The sequence below is a fragment of the Nasonia vitripennis genome, chromosome 4, assembly GCF_009193385.2.
Source record: "Nasonia vitripennis strain AsymCx chromosome 4, Nvit_psr_1.1, whole genome shotgun sequence".
Classification (NCBI taxonomy): domain Eukaryota; kingdom Metazoa; phylum Arthropoda; class Insecta; order Hymenoptera; family Pteromalidae; genus Nasonia; species Nasonia vitripennis.
In genome coordinates, this window is record NC_045760.1 from 8,081,532 (window position 1) to 8,102,373 (window position 20,842).

At 47.7% G+C, this 20,842-nt stretch overlaps 1 protein-coding gene across 6 annotated transcripts in view; it reads left to right on the plus strand.

The window, feature by feature from the left end:
* Positions 1 to 20,842, plus strand: part of LOC100115543 (sodium/calcium exchanger 2) — a 96,101-nt gene that overhangs the window by 61,299 nt on the left and 13,960 nt on the right. The window contains exons 4-5 of one of the 6 annotated variants that reach the window (XM_016985245.2): positions 3,150 to 3,368; positions 7,073 to 7,285. In XM_016985245.2, coding sequence (XP_016840734.1) covers positions 3,150 to 3,368; positions 7,073 to 7,285 — 432 coding nt within the window. The remainder of the gene's footprint in view (positions 1 to 3,149; positions 3,369 to 7,072; positions 7,286 to 20,842) is intronic. The other 5 variants (XM_016985246.2, XM_016985247.2, XM_016985248.2 and 2 more) reach the window with 5 other exon arrangements.

Sequence of the window (20,842 nt, forward strand, 5' to 3'; positions counted from 1 at the left end):
AGCACTCGGAACTCAGTGCTTTTCTCGGCTATTAAAACAATGCACTCGCCGCCACAACGTGTCACTTAGTCGTATGCGAATATGCATTTAAATGCGGCGAGCCGCGACACCAGACATACAAGAGATAAGACCGGCAACGAAAACGCGAGACATTCCTCAGCCTCAGCGCCGTTTCCCTCTTCCCGCCACGCGTCGTTTGTCTAGCTCTATTCTAGCTCTATATCCTCTGTGTATCCACACAGACACAGCGACGATTATTTTCCTCTTCCCTTTCTCCTCGGTATGTGAGCTGCCTGCGTATCTCGTGTCCGACTTATACGCTCGGCATGCAGAAGCAGCAGCAACAGCGATATTTATGGCTTCACATAAACTCGGCGCACTTGTCGTAATGCGCCGCGGGTATATCTTTGCTTTACGACGGAGAGACGCGCTTATAAAGTGACGGCGGTACGTCAAAGGAATATAATGAAGGGCTGCTGAAAATTGCACCTAGTAGTTGATGGTAAAAAAGCGTTTTTAAAATATCGATGACTTGTTCGACTCATCGAGATATTAAAAACCTGCGCTTCATTACCATCAACTTTTAAAAGCCACTCCAATCGCCTTGTATAATAAATATTCCACGAATTCCAATCATCGTGCACGCCGCCAACATAATTGAATAAATAAAATATCACACATCAGTCTAATAAAGGAAAACAAAATTGCCCGCGCTTGCGTTCATTAATTTTCATACTTCTACGCAATCGTTCATATATAAATACCCGACACGAATATAATAGCGAAACGCGTACATAGAACCAGCACGACGGCTCGCGCAGTCAGGTCTCATTAAAATTTCAAACGAAACAAACATATCTGTAGTTGCCTCGCGGGGCGCCGATAATTGGGTCATCCCCGGCAACAGCTTAACTTATTCACTCGCCCGGCGTATACGCGTAAAACGCTTTCGATCGGAGAAACGATAAAGAAGCTGCATCTCCCCCACCGAAAATCCCCATCAGCAATAATAATCTGGAGTATAGAGGCGTAGCTCTTTATTACGGGCCGATCGTCGGCCTAAGAGGGAAACGTTGTATATGTGAGGAGAGAAGGAGAAAGAGAGAGAGTTCATTGACAAACAGCGAGACGTCGCTGGGGAATACGGAGCTTTCTCTCTGCTGCCGCCATTCATAAATGATGCAGCAAGAAGCCTCTCTCGAGTCTCGGCCTCCCTTCGGCTGTGGTTTTGATTTCGGCGATGGGGCTCGCTTTGAAAATTAACTCGGAGGACGGGATTTTTCACTGATCGTCGTATAACATGCAGTTTATGAGAATTCGAATAAAACATTGTAAAAGAGAAAATCCTTCCAACTACAAAAACTAGAGTGAGGGAAACGCGATTCAACAGCAGCAGCAAATAATTCGCCGTTCCGTCAGCGCGATAACGCTGCGCACGCACAGCTCCCGCGCCCTTTCGATAATGGGAAACTAACGAGAACAACGCAACTGGTACCACAGTGAGAGAGAGAGAGAGAGAGAGAGAGAGAGAGAGAGAGAGAGAGACGAGGTACACACATTCGCACACGCATCGGTGCACTGTACTGGCAGACAGGAGTTCTCCGAGGGAAAGTAGAATAATCAGCGGGGAGAGATCGTCGAGCTAAGCCATTATCAAAGCGCAAACGAGCCTGACGCCGAGCGCAGCAACAGAGTAGTGCAGCGGCGTTAATAAAGCAACTTCCACGGGCAATCAACGACGACGCTTCGCGGCTCACTTGATGCTGATGCTATGTTCGTTTGCCACTGCGATCGGGAGCTTGAGATAAGGGAAGACGTGGCTGTGTGTTTTTGAAATGCATAATTGGTATACATTATAGTGAAGAGTAGCCATGGCGATGAAACTCTTGGGATGTACTCGGCGAGCGGATGTAAGCGAGGATGTAAGCGAGAGCGAGTGTAAGAGCTTTTAGCGAAGGCAGTGCTTCTCTCGCGGAGTATTAAACATTTTATATTTACGCTGAAGTAGTACTCGAGACTTTAGGTTTTTCCTTGAACACTTCGCTGCGCCTCTAATTCACACAACTGCAGCTTTCTTCATTAAAATTTAACGTTAACTGGCGAGAGACGCGGTGTATACAAACTCGATGCTTACAGCCTTATTCCGCTGTGTAAAATGCACGAGTCGAAAGCTTTTACATACACGCTGTGCCGCATTAACAGAAATACGGCTCGTATGGCCGCCAGCATCTAATTCTGTACCCGATACATTATCGATCATTTTGCGAATTCAACGCGCTCCTGTATGGATGTGTTTATCGCTTCGAGTTTATGCGGTTGTTCGGACGTTTATGTATTGCAATACACACATACACGAGCTGCAGAATCGAAATTAAAATATAGACTTTGTGATTATATTGTAATATACTAATGCTTAGTCAGCTCCTCGACTCATCTAGCTTACGTTACATATGCGATGTGTTATACTGAACGACTTAGGTGTACTCGATGATCGTATACAAAACGCTTCAAGTAGTACTGTATATCGCTAAGTAGGGTGTACTGTTTTCGATCACCAAATAAAAACAGAGCTATTTACATAGTGTATCAAGATCATAAGCTATAGCAAACCTAGTTCCAGCGCAGCAGAGACGCGCATTACAGAGCTTCTTCTCAGAGCAAATAATAACGAAAAAACAAAACATCGATAATAATCCAACCATCTCACGCCATATTATATATATGCATATAATACCACACACATCATATACAATACTCACTCGGCGAGTAGTACGAACCGGCGCACGGTCAGCCGCGGTACATTATTCATGGAGAAGCGCGAGAGCTACGTATACAGCTCTCAAGAGTCAGCTTTTGCTTCACATTTTTACGACGACTTCGCGACGCACTCGAGTCACGTCCTCGATTAATCGCGCGATGCCGAGGGCTCAATTACGAGTATAGCGCACTGTGCGGAGCTTTTGGGAATTCCGAACGGCGATTCTTGCAACCATTTTTTTCCTCCGCTTCGAGCTTACGAGTTAAAGTATCGAAGTGTGACCGGCTTGGAAATCGCGTATTTTTCGCATATACAATACCGAAACCGCTGACCGTGCGCCGGAATTCGTGTGACCGAAGGAACGCAAGCTCTATACCCCACGACTAATCAGGCAACAAACCGTTCCGTGTGTTTCTAGCGGAGGCAGGCCTGGCGGCCGCTGCGGAGATAAAGGCGCCGGAGGAGCGCACCGAGGAGGAGAAGATGGCGCTGCTGGGCAGGCCCAAACTCGGGGAGATATTCCGGGCCCAGGTCAGGATCAAGGAGTCCAAGGAGTTCAAGAACACCGTCGACAAGCTCGTTCAGAGAGCCAACGCGTCCATCATTTTGGGTGAGTCTCTTGCGTCATTTTTTATCGCGCCTTATGACTACACTCAGACATACAGACACTCGTATACACATACTCTATCTTGACCTACATTCGAGTTGGCCTCCCCCCCTCTTCATAGTTAAAACTGAAGATGGAGGTAGGTATATATTAGGAAAGTTTCCTCGGACGCTGGGAAGAGCTATCCCCATAACTTTCTCCTCTTCGATAGCTTTATTACTCGCGGAGGCTCGAGAGCGGAGGAGGAGAGCGTGCTGCATGAGGGAGCAGAAGAAAAAGTAAATTAAAATGACGTATGGGAACATTGGCAGTTCCAGATACACCGTGCCGTGCATCAGGCTGTACCATAATAAGTTCTCTAATTTATCGCTCATGATCCCCTTCGTTTTATCGTGCCTCTCGCGCGTTATAATGTATGAAAATTCTCGAACTAGAAAAAAGAATTCACGGCAACCACACATACGCAATCCAGATTAGTCCAGGCCAGTACAACCACGTATCAGCCGGCGCTTGATTAGCGGAAGCGATTTCCGCGAGCGCGTCTTTATCGCGGCCGCAGCTTCAGCTCTCCGCCATCCGTTTTGCGCCGCTTTACGAGGGCGACTGCTCTTTTGTGCCTTTCAGCAGTAGTGCTGTTCCGATAAAACCGGCGGCAGAACTACTGCTTTTCACTTCGGCAAAACGCTGCTGACGATGATGATGATGATGATGATAATGATGACGATCGGAGAGCTTAAACGGGGGAAATGGATTCGTCGCGATATTAATCGATAGGTCCGCCGCGGAGAGAAACTGGAAATTAATGACAGTGGTTTAAAAGGTGGGCAGGGGGATGTTAAACGCCGCTCCGGGGATGACGAAGAGGAATAAATTCAGAGGGCGAGAATCGATCCACGCCACCGTCGGATATGCTTTTTAACGCGCTGCTGAAAAATACTCTCGGGGGGGTTGAAAGCTCACGGATTCCACGTTTTTGTCGACTCCAACTCCTGCGCGCGGCCGGAGCTTTCGAACGGAACTAATTTTCAGCCTCTGCGTTGCGAGTAGTTCGCAGGCTTCGAAATTCGGTCGAGGGATTTGCTAATCGCGTTTTATGTGTGTGTGTGTGTGTGTGTGTGTGTGTGTGTGAAAAATTCCGTAAAGCTTCGCGCCACACGTGTAAACTTGCGCTTGCGGTCGAACAGAGCTTTATCAGTGTATATCAGAGAGTGAACAAGGTCGATCTGGGAATTACGTGTACACCTGCTAGTCGTGTGTGTGTGTGTGTGTGTGTTTTTAACATTCTTTTGCATTTCGCACACAGTGGGCCGCGAACAAAACTGATACAACGGTTCGTATTTCACTTTGATGTCTCGTTACTCATCGGCTCGCGTACACAAAGCTCGTGAATATTTTTTCAATAGGATTCTCCGATTTCTTTATGGGCTTACGTTTCATTATTCAAGGTACATAAAGTAAAGTAAAATAGGGTGGCTGACAAAAGAGTCGAACAAAAAAAAAAAAATAGTATTATTACAATTACGAAATTGTCTCATAAATCGTAGCGTAGAGATAGAGGTGATCAAGCCAAGTTTCGAACTGAATGAAGGAGTCAAAGCCGGCGCGCTTAATCAGAGCGGCAGATCGCGGCGGGAGGCCTGCTGGCTCCCTTTGTCCGATAAAGACTCGATGCCAGACACGTTGTTACGGCGTCGTCAGCTATCATAGCGTAAAAGTGTCACGTGGTTTGTCGCCTCGAAGCGTCTAGACCAAATCTTTTCTCTAATACGTTTGTATTATAGCTAAAAACGGTGATTCGGAGGGACGGTTATATCGACGATCGCCTTGGGCACGATATTTACGTATAGGTCTTATTTTCCGTTGAATTTTCTTACGGCGTTCCTTATCCTGCGCGCATGAGGCTATATATCTATATGGAAATTCAACTCGGTTCATGAAATTATTATTCGAGACATAAAAAAGTATTTTTTATAATGGCCGATAAAAATGGAAGTTTACGATCGTTATTCAAATGAGAGTTCAAAAACCATGAAATCGTAGCGCTGAATATCACTCGCTGTTCTAAATCAATCCGCGTAATGTGAATTCTAATTGTAATATTGTGGCTATCATTGGAAACCAATTCGTTACTTTAATCCCCGTACATGAATTAATTAACCAACAAATGTTATGGCGCGACTAATATTCAATCTCATCGCGCAGCACAAAAAAAGAAACTCAGCAAACAATCGCCATTACCAATAAATATCGAAGACACGGACATCGCAGAAAATAAACGTCCTCTCCTATCCATATCAAACGGCTCATCTATCTCCGGTCCCGCTGATAAATCCCAGAGCCGCCGCAAGAAGCGGAAGAACTTGCAGCCCTGAAAGATCTCGTCGATGCATACGGAATATCCGAGAGAGAGAGAGAGAAATAGAGGGCGGGGACGGCCGCCGTCTCACGGGTAATGCATGTAATTTGTATTCTCAGACGAGGGAGAGAATTCATCCGACGCGAGAGGAGCTGCACGACGATGATGCACTTGGAATATTGGATCGCTTTCGGCAGGACTACATTACAAGGAGAGAGAGAGAGAGAGAGAGAGAGAGAGAGAGAGAGAGAGAGAGAGAGAGAGAGAGAGAGAGAGAGAGAGCCTTGTCGCGCGCGGCCTTGAAATTTAATCTTTCGCTGATGAGGACTTATTACGCTCATGCGCGTGTTTTGACTTTCAACGAGAGAGAATGAAAAAAGACGAGGTCGAGGCGTTCGAGTATAATCAGAAAATGCACTTCGTTCGTTATTACGCGCGTATACGGAGTTTTAAATACGGAGAATTTATTATATACTCGCTTTTATGAAGTATGTTCGAATGTGCCCGTATTATGCCATAAAATGCGCGAAAATTCTTCGCGGAAATATAAATACCCCGTGTATATGTATAGCGTAACGCGCATAAATACTTATAATTCAGAAAAATGCCGTACGCGCCCGCGCTAATTAACGGGAAAATTACTGTGTAATAAATAAAACTAAAGGCGGTATAATTACACGTCAGCGCGTATAATTAGCATTTTAAATTTTAATCCCCCGCGCAATGGAGGGGAACATCGTCATCGTATAACAAACTGGTAAGAAGGAGCTGCTGCACATTGTCGGCTAGATAGTAATATACACTCGGCGGCCTGTCGTCTCTCCGTAGTCGCGTCGCGTTAGTTTTGCACAGCTGAGCCTGCAGCAGCGTAGCGACAAGGCTCTACGTCTCTGTCAATTACCGCCTATGTGCGCGAGGCGCAAGCCAATTAATTCATTCGCGCAAAATAATCCCTTGCGCGCGCAGACAGAGTCTCTCCCTATACAGCGCTGATTTGTAGATGTAGAGAGTTCAGGGCCTCGGAGAAAATCTACGCGTGTTAGCCGCGAGTGAAGTAGCATCGCGTCCACGTCTGCGATATTTCGGCTGATACGTCTAACTCGCAGCGTTCGAAAGTTATACTCCCGGGCCAGTAGGCGATGATTCACAGCGAAACTTTTCTAATTTCTCCAAACTAATACCACACATACACATACAGATCGCCACAGCAAGTTATCTCGACAGGAGGATTAATCTGCAGTAGAGCGCATTCGCCGAGTACGCTATATACCTATGTATGTACGTAGCGAACGGATGCGCTCCGCTCAGCACAAAGCGCGATTCATTAGCAGGCTGCGCCCGACTAACGTAGGCGGATCCCGGACTGTTCTGTCGACAGGCACGAGCTCGTGGAAGGAGCAGTTCACGGAAGCTCTGACCGTCAGCGGCGGCGACGACGACGAGGACGGCGATGAGTCCGGGGACGGAACCGCCAGGGTGCCCTCCACACCGTCGGCCGGTGACTATCTCATGCACTGCCTCACCATCTTCTGGAAGGTGCTCTTCGCCTTCGTTCCGCCCACCGGTAAGTGTCTCTTATTTCTCTGCTACTATTATATCGCATGCGATCGCTCAATCGGGGGCGAGATATCCCCTGCTTTTTGCGCAGGCGGACCAGCTTCTTCCGCTCGTTTTGATGCATGGCTTCCCTTGATTGCTCGGGGGATGGATTTTCCGGGTTCGTGCGCGTTTCGAGCTTTATACGCACAGCAGCGTCGACAGTAATTTATGGGTTTGGTTGAGGATTTCAACGTCGTATTCTATACGATTGGTAAAATTAACATCGAAAAAGTGCGTTTCTGAATTTAACGAAAAGTAAATATTCAGAAGGGAAAAATTCTATGATATTTTCCATGAATACAAAATGCCCGCCTAATCCAGTGTCTGGCTTACTCCACTTCGCCTCTGCGCAGGCACGATCGAGCGGTATATTTAAACGCGACTTTGTGAATTTTACAACCTTGCGTCTTCGAATTGATATTACTCCCCGTCATAAGCGCACGCGGCCCTTTGAGAGTGATTCCTCCTCCTGCCCCACTAATCAACGCACTACACGAGTGTGCGGTCTACTCGTTGACGGTATTCAGCCCCGTCACGCGAATCATCTCGTCTACACCAGAGCTTTTAAAGCTTTCCTCTAGGGCAAGGCTAATGGGAACTTGCGTCATAAGTATATAGGAAAGGTGCGTCTGCGCTGGCTTATCCCCTGCCGCGCGATAAAAATTTCTCCTTTAAATTTCATAATCTCGGCGGGCCGTGTTTACGAGCACAGTAAAAAGTTATCAACCTCGTAAAAGCTCCTGTGTGTGTGTGTGTATCTCGACTCTGCCAGTTCGCTCGCGGTAATGAACTTGAATCACGGCCTTTATTAGGTCGATCAAAAAGAATATTACGATATACGAGGATTGAATATTCATGAAAGGCAGAATTTTTTGCTTTATACCACCGACAACGCGGCGATCGTTTCGCGATATCCGTCCTCGTTCGCCAATTGATTATACCCGGGCAGCTATTGTCACGCGCAGCTGACCCAAAAAACCGAACAGAAAAGGTAGATCGTGTAGAGTCGATGCTTTAATTTTCCGAAAATCCCCGGGACTCATTGTCACTGCCAGAACTGTCCAATAATTCACGCTTAACACACACACAAGGCCGAAGCTCGCGCGCGATAACTTCCCATTTCGCGCCGCTGCACATATACACCTCTATAGAATGACCGTCCGCGTGTCTACTGAAAATCATGCTCTCGACACGCAATAACAGCGACTCCCCATAGTCTCTCGAGAACGAGCCGAGGTATACGTGCGCGGAGGGCTAAAGAGGCCCGCGGTATGAAAGGCGGTCAATTGAGGCTCCGATAACTGTACTCGCGGAGCCCGGAAGATGTGGGCGACGAGGAAGCTTTTATGGACCATAGATTTAATCCTGATTGATCGCTCCTATAGGGGTATTCCGTGCACGGAGAAGTGGACGGAATGGAGACATCGATTTTAAATACACCGTGCGAAACTCGTTATCACCGTTCGATTACACACGGAAACGTGCTTCTTTCCCTACTCAGTATAATTGAAACTCCACCATCTCGTTGCTTCAATCCGAGAGCGAATTCATCTCCCCGTCCAAATAATCGAGCAGCTTGCGTATAACACGTACACGTGAAGCAAACTATTCGCCACGAAAGTTTTATCAGAAAGCCGTGTCCTCTAATTGCTTTACCTTATCTCGGCAAACAAGGCCGGTGCAACGCCGCAGGTACACACGCGTAAACCGCTGATTCGTGAGATAGCTCGGTTGGATGCGTTTGGCGGAAACGGCGCAACGGGTTATTGCGATAATTGCCGGAGCTGCCCCGCGCAGCAGCAGTCGATGAAGCGATGCGGAGCCCGATAGCTTTTTCAACCGAGAGTGTGTGTGTGCGTTACATCGAGTGTCGGCTTTTGTTTGCCCGTTAGTTCGACGCAAACAGGCGAGAATTTTGCCGACGAGCCGCGATGTAACGGTTTTGTAAAGGCTACGTGATTTTCGTTTGTTTTCGTTTACGAGAAAATCATCTAGGAGCTGATTGCAGTATTCTGTAGGAATCGATACTTCTATTTGACACTGCGTAAATCAGGCTACAATGGATCGCGAAAATATAAATCATCTCTGTCGGCTTTTTCCGATATCGCCTTTTCCTGTATTCGAGAAAAAAATTGCATTCAAATCCGAAGCGCTGTACGCGCATTTTTCGAATCCTTCCGCGATGGCAGAAATAAAGTTGCAGCGGAAATTTTCGAGAAAAAATAGTACAGTTTATAATGAAGACGCACGATGTAACCGAGCGAATCGTCGAGGCGTGCGATAGTTTTGGCGGAAAAAGGGGTGTATCGCGGATTGGAAAAGCGATCCGCAGCTGGAAAACGAGGAACGGAAAAAGGGAGAAAAAGAGAGTACAGTGGAGAAGAGGCAAGGCGCGAGTGGCTCTTTTTACACTCGGTTGCAGCAGCAGCGACGGCCTTCATATCCTTTTTATTGCTGCAGAATCCTCGAGACCCATATATCCGAGATATTTTACTTGAAGGTCCGGTGTATTATACACCTCTCTATTGTGCACAGCCGAGAAATGTCTCCGATATTTTTCGATGATATCTCTTTAGCAATTATACAAGGTCCAATCAATAAACCACCTCTCGAATACCTCGAGAATTCCAGACCAACAGTCGCAGCCAGTATATAAAAAAACAAGCGCGCGCCAATGCAAAGAACGTCCGGAGAATATCTGCTCTCGCGGTCGGGCGCGTAGTCGAGGTCAGTCGCGCGTCTGGCATATCTGCGTAATCGGATCGCGAGAGAGCTGGTGCGTCGTCGCACGGTATGAAATTTCCGAGTGCAATTCCCGCAACCGCACAGAGCTGGTTATTAGCCGAGCTCCAGCCCGGCCTCTGTAGTGTGTCGCGACGATTGCCTGGCCACCTGGATTGCACGGCAGTGATGGAGTCAGTCTCTGATTAGGGCTACTGTCAGCGTTGCCGCGACTATGATGACAGGGGAGGGACGAGCTATGTTTATTATTATTTCTTTCTCCGCGAGTAGTAAGAGTCGTGCTGCGGTCCGACTGCCCTCGTATTACGCTATAACGAATATATGACAGCAATGGTATCGAATTACGCGTCGGACGAGTAAGCGTCCAATTGCGTATCCCCTTGATCGTCAAAGCACGCGCGTTCGCGTAGCAACGAATTTCCACAAGCGTCGCCAAAACGCTCGACGCATAACAATGCACCTCGAAATCTCGATCCCTCGACAAACGCGCACGCCTTCGACTTAATCGCATATCCAAGATTCGTTAAAGTAGCCGAATAAGACTATCGGGTAAGTAAAGCTGCGCGATCGTAAAGCTCGAAAAAAGCTCGGGAAATCAACACTCGATTCATGCGCGCACGTATAGGCGGTACGCTAAATCCTTTTACGGCAAGCCTATCGCGGATGTGCGGAGAATCCCATTGTGTGCAGCCGATACTCTTTGGGGGAAAGGGAGGACGAGCGTAGCGTGCTTCAAAAAAAAAAAGGTCGAGACTCGCAATCGCCTGCCTCTCTACGCGAGTACGTGAGAACCCCTTGTGTGTACCCTCGAGAAACTTATCTTTCCGGGAACGTCCGAGAGAAGAGAGCATTAGTGGAGTAGTAGCCTTCTCTCTCTCTCTCTCTCTCTCTCTCTCTCTCTCTCTCTCTCTCTCTCTCTCTCTCTCTGCCGGAGAGATTCGATTTCGGAGTTTGCGACTCGTGCACCCCTTTGTTTTGCATTTTACGCAGCGGATCGAAGTCGCGCGCTTTCAATTACGCCGCTTGATCAGGAGTTTTACTCGATTCCGATCTCTGCGCCGCGTTGTGTATTTCATCAGTGAAATTTCTTTCTTCTTAAATAAACAATAATAACGTTTCATAAACTATTACATTCAACGATTCACTCGTATATAGAAAACGTCAGCATGCAAACGAGCCGGAGCTTCGGGTCCTTATACGTTAGCCGTGAGCACGAACGAATTGAATTCCTAATGCAGCAGTTGCCGGCGGGAGCAAATTGCACGCGAGGGTCGCGTCGCTCGAGACACGTAAACGCGCGTACCCATTCGTGCGATAAGCGATGGCCGGAATGCTTTATAACCTCGGGACGCGTATAAAGCGAAAACGCATATAGCCCGTGTGTAAAACTGGAGTGAGAGAGTAGTCATAGGGTGGGGAATTATGACGGCGTATACCGGCTTGGATTGCACGAGGGCGAAATTGAAATTGGCGAGCTTTGAGTTAAGGGAAAAAAGACACGAAAATTGCGTAGGTATCCGAGCAAAACGCGAAGAGAATATCCGTGTCAGAAAGTACACGTATACACGTATCATATTATCACGGCCTCGGCATTCACTCGGAGCTTTAGCTCCCTGCTTTACCCGGAGTGTCTCATTCACCGCAAGCTCTCGCTTAACGTGCATTAATGCCCGCATCGCACATCAGGATCCGGCGGCGCTTCGCAAAAATAGGTTCAGCTCTTTTTTCAGTTGCAGCCTTTTTGTTTGGACCTCGCCCCCGCGCGCGCGAGCGAGTGTGTATTTCTGAAGAGCTTTTTGCTCGGCGTGGAAATGTGTCATTTTTATACCCCGCGCCCTGCTGCGCTGAGACGAGCTTTCAAGGTAAGCTTTCGTCGACGCCGTTTTATCGCGATAATGGGCTCTCTCTCTCTCTCTCTCTCTCTCTCTCTCTCTCTCTCTCTCGCTCAGAATTATTATTGTCCCGCGGCGCTAGCAAACTAAAAAGTGTGTTTGCATTTTCATACGATATACATTACGCCCTTTAATTACGTTTACGCTCGGGATAAATCGAATTCTCTCGATAGAAGAAGAAAAAACTTCAATGCCACTTCCATTCCAGCAAAATTTCTTCACGGCCCAATTTATAGCCCTCAAAGCCAACGCAGTCGCAAGTCCGCAAGCTCGAATACCACCTACATGTCGATCGCACCGGCTGGAATAGCGAGAAACGAAAGAAGAGTAAAAAAAAATACGGCTCTCAAAGGTTCAAGGCCACATTGATCGTCGCGCATCTTCTTCAGCGGAACCGCGGAATGCGAGGGAGGAAAAAATAAATGTAAGGCGTCCTTGCCGCGCCTTTTGTCATGCACACACTCGACGATATGCACCGCGAGGGAAAGAAGATTCCTCTCGCGCTTATTATCGCATACGTATACAGGCGCCGAGTGAGAGAGTATAAGAAAAATGGCACCGCGCGCCTTTCAACGCGCGGACAATACCGCTCCGGCTGTAAACATACCGGCTAATTGCGTCCTCGACAATGAGATATTCTTCTTGCGCGCACGCATAGCTGCTTTTCTTTTCTGATGTGCTGCTGCTCTTCTACTTGGCCCTGGCACTTTCCAGCTGAGATGCGACGACGGCGATGATGATAATGCGTTCTTTTAGAGCGAGCTTAGCCGCCGACGGTATTCGTGAGTCAAGGACAAGCTTAACGAGCGCGAATACGTTATGCATAATGCGGATGTAAGTAAGACGTCTCTCGCTCGTGGCGCTGAAAACTTTTATACCCGCGTTAAAATCGTCCTCGGCCGTCGCTCGTTTGTCAGTTCGGCCCGAGCATTGTATGGTATACACTGGCTCACGGCCTGATCACCGTCATCCGTCACAGTCGCGTCTCGAATTTTTCATCCCCTCCCTCCAAACTCTTCCGGCAAGCTTGAAATGTATGGCAGGAAAGAGCGATAAAAGGAGACTCGTATTTTTCAATCCTCGCAGCTGTATACGCAGAGAAAAAGAGAGAGAGAGATAGAACCGTTTCGAAAGCTTAAGAGGGCCGCGCATTGTCTTGGTCGTCCCTGGCGCTTTAGTGGGCAGAGGGGAGTGGGTAAAAATGAAAATTCCAGCAGCGCGTCGAGGAGAGTAAAAAAGAAAAAAACCGGCGGGGTCATCGCGAAATTGTTGGGTAGTTTTAGAAACGCCGGGGGTGGATGATTACGGAGATGCAAAAACAGCGCGCGGGATATATATTGTGCGCACAGGTGAAGTATATTCATAGAGTAGTTTCTTTTTTCTTTCCCTGAAGTTTTCTCGCTCAACAAAAAAAAAAAAAAAAAAAACGTATACTTTAGCTGACTTTTTTCCCGGCGAGACAAATACAGCTGAAAAATTTCATCAGGAGTCTTATTTGTCAAGATAGTCCGGCGAGGGGGAGCAAAAGGGTCGCGTGTGTGTTGTTTCGGTATGCGCGACGCGACGAGCTGACTATAGACGGGAGCAAAAGTCTGCTGAAACTGCAGAAGCTCGCCCGATAAATGCTGAGAAGTCCGGAGAGGAAGAGAGAGAACTTCTCTACCTCGTCTTGTCCTCTCGCTCCATTTTCATCCCCTTCGGATAGTTCTGTACGCGGGCGATAACTAATCACGCGTGATTGCAGACTGCGAGAAGTTATCGCAGTCGCAGAATCTCTGTTCAATCCTGTAGACGTATAAAAGCATTACTTCCACCCTCTATACAAAAAAAGACACAATCGCCAAAACCTTTACATTATACAAAGCAGTCGCGCACGATAATCCCCCGCGCACAAACTGCAGCTTAATAACAGAGAGTCAGCCGCAGCGCATAGAGAGCCCTCGTGAGCCAGTAGTCGGTAAAACGTCCTCAGCGAAGCGTAAGACCAGCAGATAAAAACTCGACTCCGCAAAGGCGCGTATAAATCCAAAAAGCCGCAGAGCAGAGAGAGATTCGCACAATGCGAGAGAGAGGAGAGAGACGTCCGACGGAGCGTAACGCGCGAGCGGAAGTGCGCCGATGGACCGTCCTCGTGAATCAGGCCGCGTCATGCACGCGCGTTTCTTGCGAAATTGGGTCATGTGGCATTTGTCTCGCAAGCTCCGCTGTACACACAAACACTGATGCTATTTATCGTTTTCTGCGCGATATACAAGCGCATCAACCGCGACACGACGGAAGACGAGCTGCGCTGTCTGGCGCGTTGAATTATGGATGAAAAAGTGATTTGCGAGAGATGATCTCCTGATGCGCTTAATTGTCGAAACTGACGGATACCATAATCCAAACTAGCTCTGCAGCACCTTTAAACAAGCGTATGAATTCGAGTCGCGCGGAAATATAGCTTGCATAATTAATCGGCTGTAAACAGTCTAGCGTGTATTGTACGGTGACCGCGCTCTCGCTGCATCGCGATCATCGCATGACGTGTATGTAACGTGCGCGCATTGCGATACCTTGTAATACGGCTCGAGAGTCAAAAATTGTGAACGAGCTTTTAATCGGCGCTAAACTTGCTAATTGCAGCGAGGGATTACAATGCGCGCACGATCATGTAACGCCGCTGAAGGCCTTTTTCGAGGGAAGCTCGTTCTCTGGAAATTTACTGGAATTTCGGTAGTTTACGAGGTGATTTGATTTTGTTGCCGCCGGACGGTTTAAAATATTGCGGATCGAGCTTTCGAGAATAAAAGCTATAAGCGTATGGTTTATTCATCTCCGATAGGGTCTATAAGATAATGCAGCTGAGCCCCAGTGCATAGCTGTATAGATACACGCACGTGCACTATTCTCAGAACTTGATTGGCTATCGATTGCGAGGCCTGCATTCGAAAATAACGATGATAATAATAATACTAATAATAGGACGCGCAGGGATCTTCTCCGAAATCTGCATAGTCAAGGCGCACTCGAACTTCTCCCTCGACCCTCTCTCTATACAAAGTAAGATAATATCATTCGAGCTGCAATCGACGTCTTGCCACAGACACACACACACACACACACACACACACACGTACAACTCCTCGAAAAGTCAGCCGAGAGGCTTCTCCCTCTCTCTCCAGCCGGATGTTTCGTGTTTACAGGCCTAATCCGCGGAGAACTCGTTATCGCACACAAAGCTCTCTCGTCGCGCGATTGGACCATACGCTATCGATTTTCGGCGAAGCTCTCGAATGTCCCGGCGCGCTGTGCTAAGAAGAAGAAGAAAGAGAAGAAGAGGGAAGCCCTTTTCGGCTGATTTATTGGCTCGGAAAGCTTGTTCCCCGGAACCACTTGCAGCGCGAGCTTCTATTTCTCACTTTCGGAGGATAGCAGCACTTTGCGGGGAGGGAAGCCGGCCACTTTTTCAGGCAAATGGAAAGCGAGATGTATGTAGGTAAAAATAGAATGCGTACACCAATTCTCGCCGAGATTACGAGTATCGACGGCTCATTAACGAGATGATATCGTATACACTACGGCACAGCTGCTTGGAATAACAAACGAATAGCGAGGTGGATCGAGACAAGCAGCTGCTGTCTGTTTTTCTTCTTTTTCTCTCTACTGGTGCTTCCTCAATACTGAAACGCGATCCGGCGATGGAGAGATCTTAGTTTTGATGACGGAGTCGTTCGATTTTACAGCTTCTGGATTATCCCGGCGAGCGACGGACGACGCAAAGTACTTACAATGGAAATTGCGCGACGCGCCGTAGATCCCCGAGGGTATAAAGTAAACAGTTCCTTATTCATCGCCTATAGAAACGAGAAGCTTTACGCAATAACGATAGAAATTCTTTCCAAGCGCCCGATCGCCGCGATGGAGAACGACGAAGCCAAAGTTATTAAAACATCGAGCGAGTGTAATGAAGATCCCCCCCCGATGAAATAAAAAATCTCGCTGCGAACGCATTCATAAACTCGTTTTCCCGATTTCACGCCGCTGCTACCGCGAGACAAAAAGGAAGGGAGGGATGGACGTTGCGCATAAAGGAAGACAAATGAAAGGAAGCGCGTGAAAAGGAGAAATAACCGCGCGCGGCTGCGGACAAATGTCATTTGAGAGAGGGATGGATAGAGTCGTGTGTTTAATTCATCAGAAATAAGAAAAGAAGAAGAAGAAGAAGAGGAGAAAATAGGAATCTCGAAACTGCAGAAAGGCTGCGCGGAACATCTGATATTTCGTGCATCAACGCTTTGCTGATGGAATTACGCGTCGTTTCGAGATAGCGTCCGAGACTCGCGATGATACGAATCTGGTTACGCTGAAAGTTGAAAAGGCGATGGTATCGCGGAAGCAGACTCTCGAGAGAGTCAGCGAGTACTTTTCCCGTAGGATTTACGGCTGTGGAATTTCCGGCACGAGAGCTGATATGATAAAATCGAAGGAGTATAGCAGCTATACTGAATGTTTTGCGGTGTACGTTTGGCAGGAATATTAGGGAGATCAAGCGATTCTTCCCCGATCAAACACGCACCCCAGCATTCAAAAGACGCTTCGCAAACACCCCCCGCCCCCTCCTTCATCATCCCGACGACGACACGTCCTCGAGAAAAATCGTTTCGACGAACGATCTATACACACACACACACACACACACACACAACACACACAACACACGTCTCCACAACACATATAGACAATGACTTTCTCGCTGATTGGTGATTCCGATCTCGATTCGCGGGACGACTCTAAATTTTTTACATCAGCTCTTCCGGACTCGTAAATTTCTCCGAGAGCGCGCGATTGATCGGGAGTATCGACGCGTGCAGGCTGATAGCTAGCGGAGAAAGAGCCGTCGGCGCTTTCGACAATTAAGGGGGCGTGCTTTTACGACCCTACTTACGTTTACGTTCCGTGAATACCGAATCGCTCGACTTTAATCAAAGCGTATCTGCACAGGTGAGAATAAGTGCAGTTTCGAATTCGGATATTATATTATTCATAGCTAGGCTCTTAATGGCTGAAAAAAGGCGTATAAACCAACGTCAAACGTACATCTCCGTCGTTCGACAGCGTCCCTTCGATAATCGGCAATCCTGCTCTCGGGTGTTCCGTACGTCTTCGTATAGAGCGCGTCCTTGTCAGACCAGCCGCCGGACAAACACCCACACACACATGCAGGGGCCGAGTAAATGTGATTATCATGATTATCGCGATGCCTGCTGGCTCGTTAATGATTATATAGCTATATATGCGCGTCTGTCTGTGCGCGATGTGGACACTTGGCACGCCTCGATCCACACCTCGTTATATACGTCCGCAGTTTCTCTATAATCCGATCTCGCTTACTCATATGATAACCGTCCTCATCGTCGCTTTTTTCTCAATTTAACCAATTTAACGCGCGGTAATTATTGTCTCGGCGTCAGACCGCAAATTGTGTTCTGTTTACTCAGGCGCGTGAGAGCGCCAGTTGTTCTGCGGCTGTATTTAAACTCCCCCCTCACCTGACCCGAGTATATAGTATCCACAGAACTGAGCGCGAACAAAGTGTTTATGGCCGCGCGGTTATGCATTGTTTAGCTGCGATGCCGCGTTTTGATTTTTGAGTCAAATTAATACCGCGTTGGTTGTGTTTACGTGCAACGCGTGTAAGAAAAATCGACGTTTTCAGTATCCGGCTTTGTTTGACGGCCGGAAATTCGACTCTCGTGTTTTCCAGCGGCGGATATTCGATATAATGCGAGCAAAATATTTGCAGATATTTTCAGAGACGTCGATCGCGATGTATAAATACGGGAGGAAAAATCTTCTGCGAATTTCCGCTTCGATCGCCTGCCAATCAGCCTGTGTACTGCAAATAACTCGCGGATTTCAAAACAGAGGCGCAAATCCGAAAACAAAGAGAGTACACTATACACAGCGGCCACCAATCACTGCCGGAACGTTCGTCGATACATCCGCGAGCTTTGCAGCGTGCGGTGACAGGCGCAAAAGCTTATATTTTGTCCGCAGCGTATACGCACATCCTAGAAATCTCGGCTATGTCATAGAGTTTTGTGCGTCGCGGACCAGCTCTCGTGTCCGTTTAATTAACATCGAGTGTGTGTGGTGTGTGCGCAGAGCAGCCCATATATGCAGAATTGACAATGCGAATCGTAAATTACCAAAGCGAGCCGAGGATTTGAGAGCCGCGAACGCGCGCGAGCCCTTGTACGCTCGTTCTATGCGCTCGATTGTTCGCTTCGATATTCGCGGGATAGGACGTTAAATTTCACCTAGGGCTTCGCTTATACCGCGTTCCGGGGTATTTCTCTCGATGTATATAGATCGATACCAAGGCGTAACGCGGCGTGAAACGACGTCTCGTATACCTTCCGGAGCTCGGCATCGGGCTCTCTATCCCGTTTCTAAAACGCTAAAGCTAATTACCCTCCGGCGCGTCGCCGACGAGCGAGAAGAAACAACAACGACGAGTGTCGTCGCGAATTGCACTGCCGAGGCTTCTCGCTCCAGGCGGGAGAGAAGCAGTCGCTGAAATAATCTGCCGGCCCGTAACCCTACACCTGCCCCCCTCTGTACTTTGCGTATGCTTATACACGACTATCTCGCTTCCAAGTCGCACCGGCGGGGATGTCGTTAGACTCGACTATGCTTTTGCTGAATTAGTTGCTGATCTTACTCGTACATTGATGAACGAATTTCGATCGATGATATCGAGTTACTTTTAGCCCTTAGGGAGATTAAACAGGGTGTCTAGTTTACCAAACCAAGTCAGACAGTGTAACTATCTGACTACCGAACCGCTGTAAAGGGTTACACCGAATCAGAGTCGCCGCCGCAGTGCATCCGATTTTTCTTTCCTCTTCTCTCTCTCTCTCTCTCTCTCTCTCTCTCTCTCTCTCTCTCTCTCTCTCTCTCTCTCTCTCTCTCTCTCGACTCTCTGTATCTATCTCTCCCAATTAACGGGGCGTCTGAGGAAGCAGCGCGCACAGTAAATCCTCCTCAAGCTCGGTGATTAACGAAGCGCGAATCCAATGCTCACAAAGCCCCGACACTGCCGCGCACCGGGGAGGCCCTCGAGACACTGCTCGCCTATGCGCTCTCTGTACCAACAGTCTCGATGCGGATCTACACGGATCACCCTCTTGCGATATAGTTATTTAGAATATACTATAATGTGTTATACAGTTTACGAATAGCGATTCTAATTGAATCCGGCATCGCGCGGGATGTGTTTTAACGCGACATTGTTCGATGGACCTCCGGTATAGAGTTTCCTTTTCATGGACGTTATTACAGCGCCGTAGGGCTTCGAAATTCCCGCTGTCCATTGTTGTCGGTATTGTACGGTTTGAACGAGATCGAAATAACAAGTGAGAAGTGTCGATATTGCTGTTTTGTTTTGTTATTATAGCGTATTGTTTGGAATATTCTGCTTTTGTGGAAATATCAGCTATGAAATACGCGTTATACCCTATATAGTTATATATAATGAGCTTAGGTACGATTAAAATCAAGTAAATAGACGAGAAGTGCTCTCCAATCTAGTCGGCGTTATTTTAATTGGAGAGCGCAGTCAGTCACGATGATCGAGTTAATTTAAAGCGAGATCTTCGGCTGCTAATTCACTTGTACGTAACGAATTCAACTCGCTCGACCGTACGACGTCAACTGGCTGTAAGCGAATTTTACCCGCCGCGAGTCGAGATAAGACGTATCTACACGACAAATACATAACACGTTGGATATAGAGAACGACTCGAACGCTTATATGTAAATCCGGCGAAAGGTCGGGGCATTATTAATGTTACCTTGATGCAACAGCACTTTTGCACCCTCATCAAGCACACACACCATCGATACGTCTCTCGACGAGAATCAACATATCATTTGCAAGTCAATCCAACGGCGACCAGTAGAAAAAACCAATCTTATACACACACATCTAGATACGAGGGGGTAAACACACAGGCCTCTCGGAGAGAGCCCCAAGCATAAGCGTTTCGTCGCGTCACTCGAAGCAGGGGTGAAGCGGAGAGCTCTCGAGAGCCACTAAAAGTACAGCAATGCCATAAGAATTAGTAGGGCTTCGTCCCATCGTCGCGCTGTGTATCGTATTTACGATAATTTGCGCGAACTAACGAGGCCGAAGCCAAGAGTAGTGTGTAGCTCAGTCGTCTCATGGCGGAGGCGAACAAAAAGAGGGGAAAAAAATACCAGTTCGTTATCTCCGAACGAAGATAGAGGGAGCACCTATACCGCTGCTCATCTGTGCGCCGAATTCGCTCTTCTCGCCATCAGAGCTTTCTGCGTTTCCTCGATTATTCGTATTATCCCACCCCGAACGCCTGCTGACGTGTATAAGGATCGAGAATATGTTAATGGGGGTTAATCAATCACGCGTTTTTTTTTTCTATCGTACGTGTCCGTATCGATGCTTCGATTGCATTGTCGTCGACGCTGGAATGATTTATCGCGGGATTTGCGAAGGGTTTTTATACACGTAAATATGCGGTGCGTTTCCGAGGGGTTCGGACTAGGTCGATTAGGTTCGACCTGACGTGCGGACGGCGAAGAAAAAACATCTTCCGTGTATACGCAGCGAGAATCGAATACATTTCAGAAGAAACGAGCAAAGTTTGAGTTATAACGAGCTCCGGAACATGAAGTACAATAATTATGCATTAGCTGCAGCGGTGGCATTTGCATCTATTTTCGTTGTCGCTCCAATTTCTTTTCCATGACCGCCTTACGAGTCGGGCGGTGGCTTTCATTTTTTCGAATTAAAAACGCCCCCACGGAGAGTGTTGCTTTCAGCCGTTGTATTTCCGGTGGGCGGATATTATGATTAAGTCGCAGGG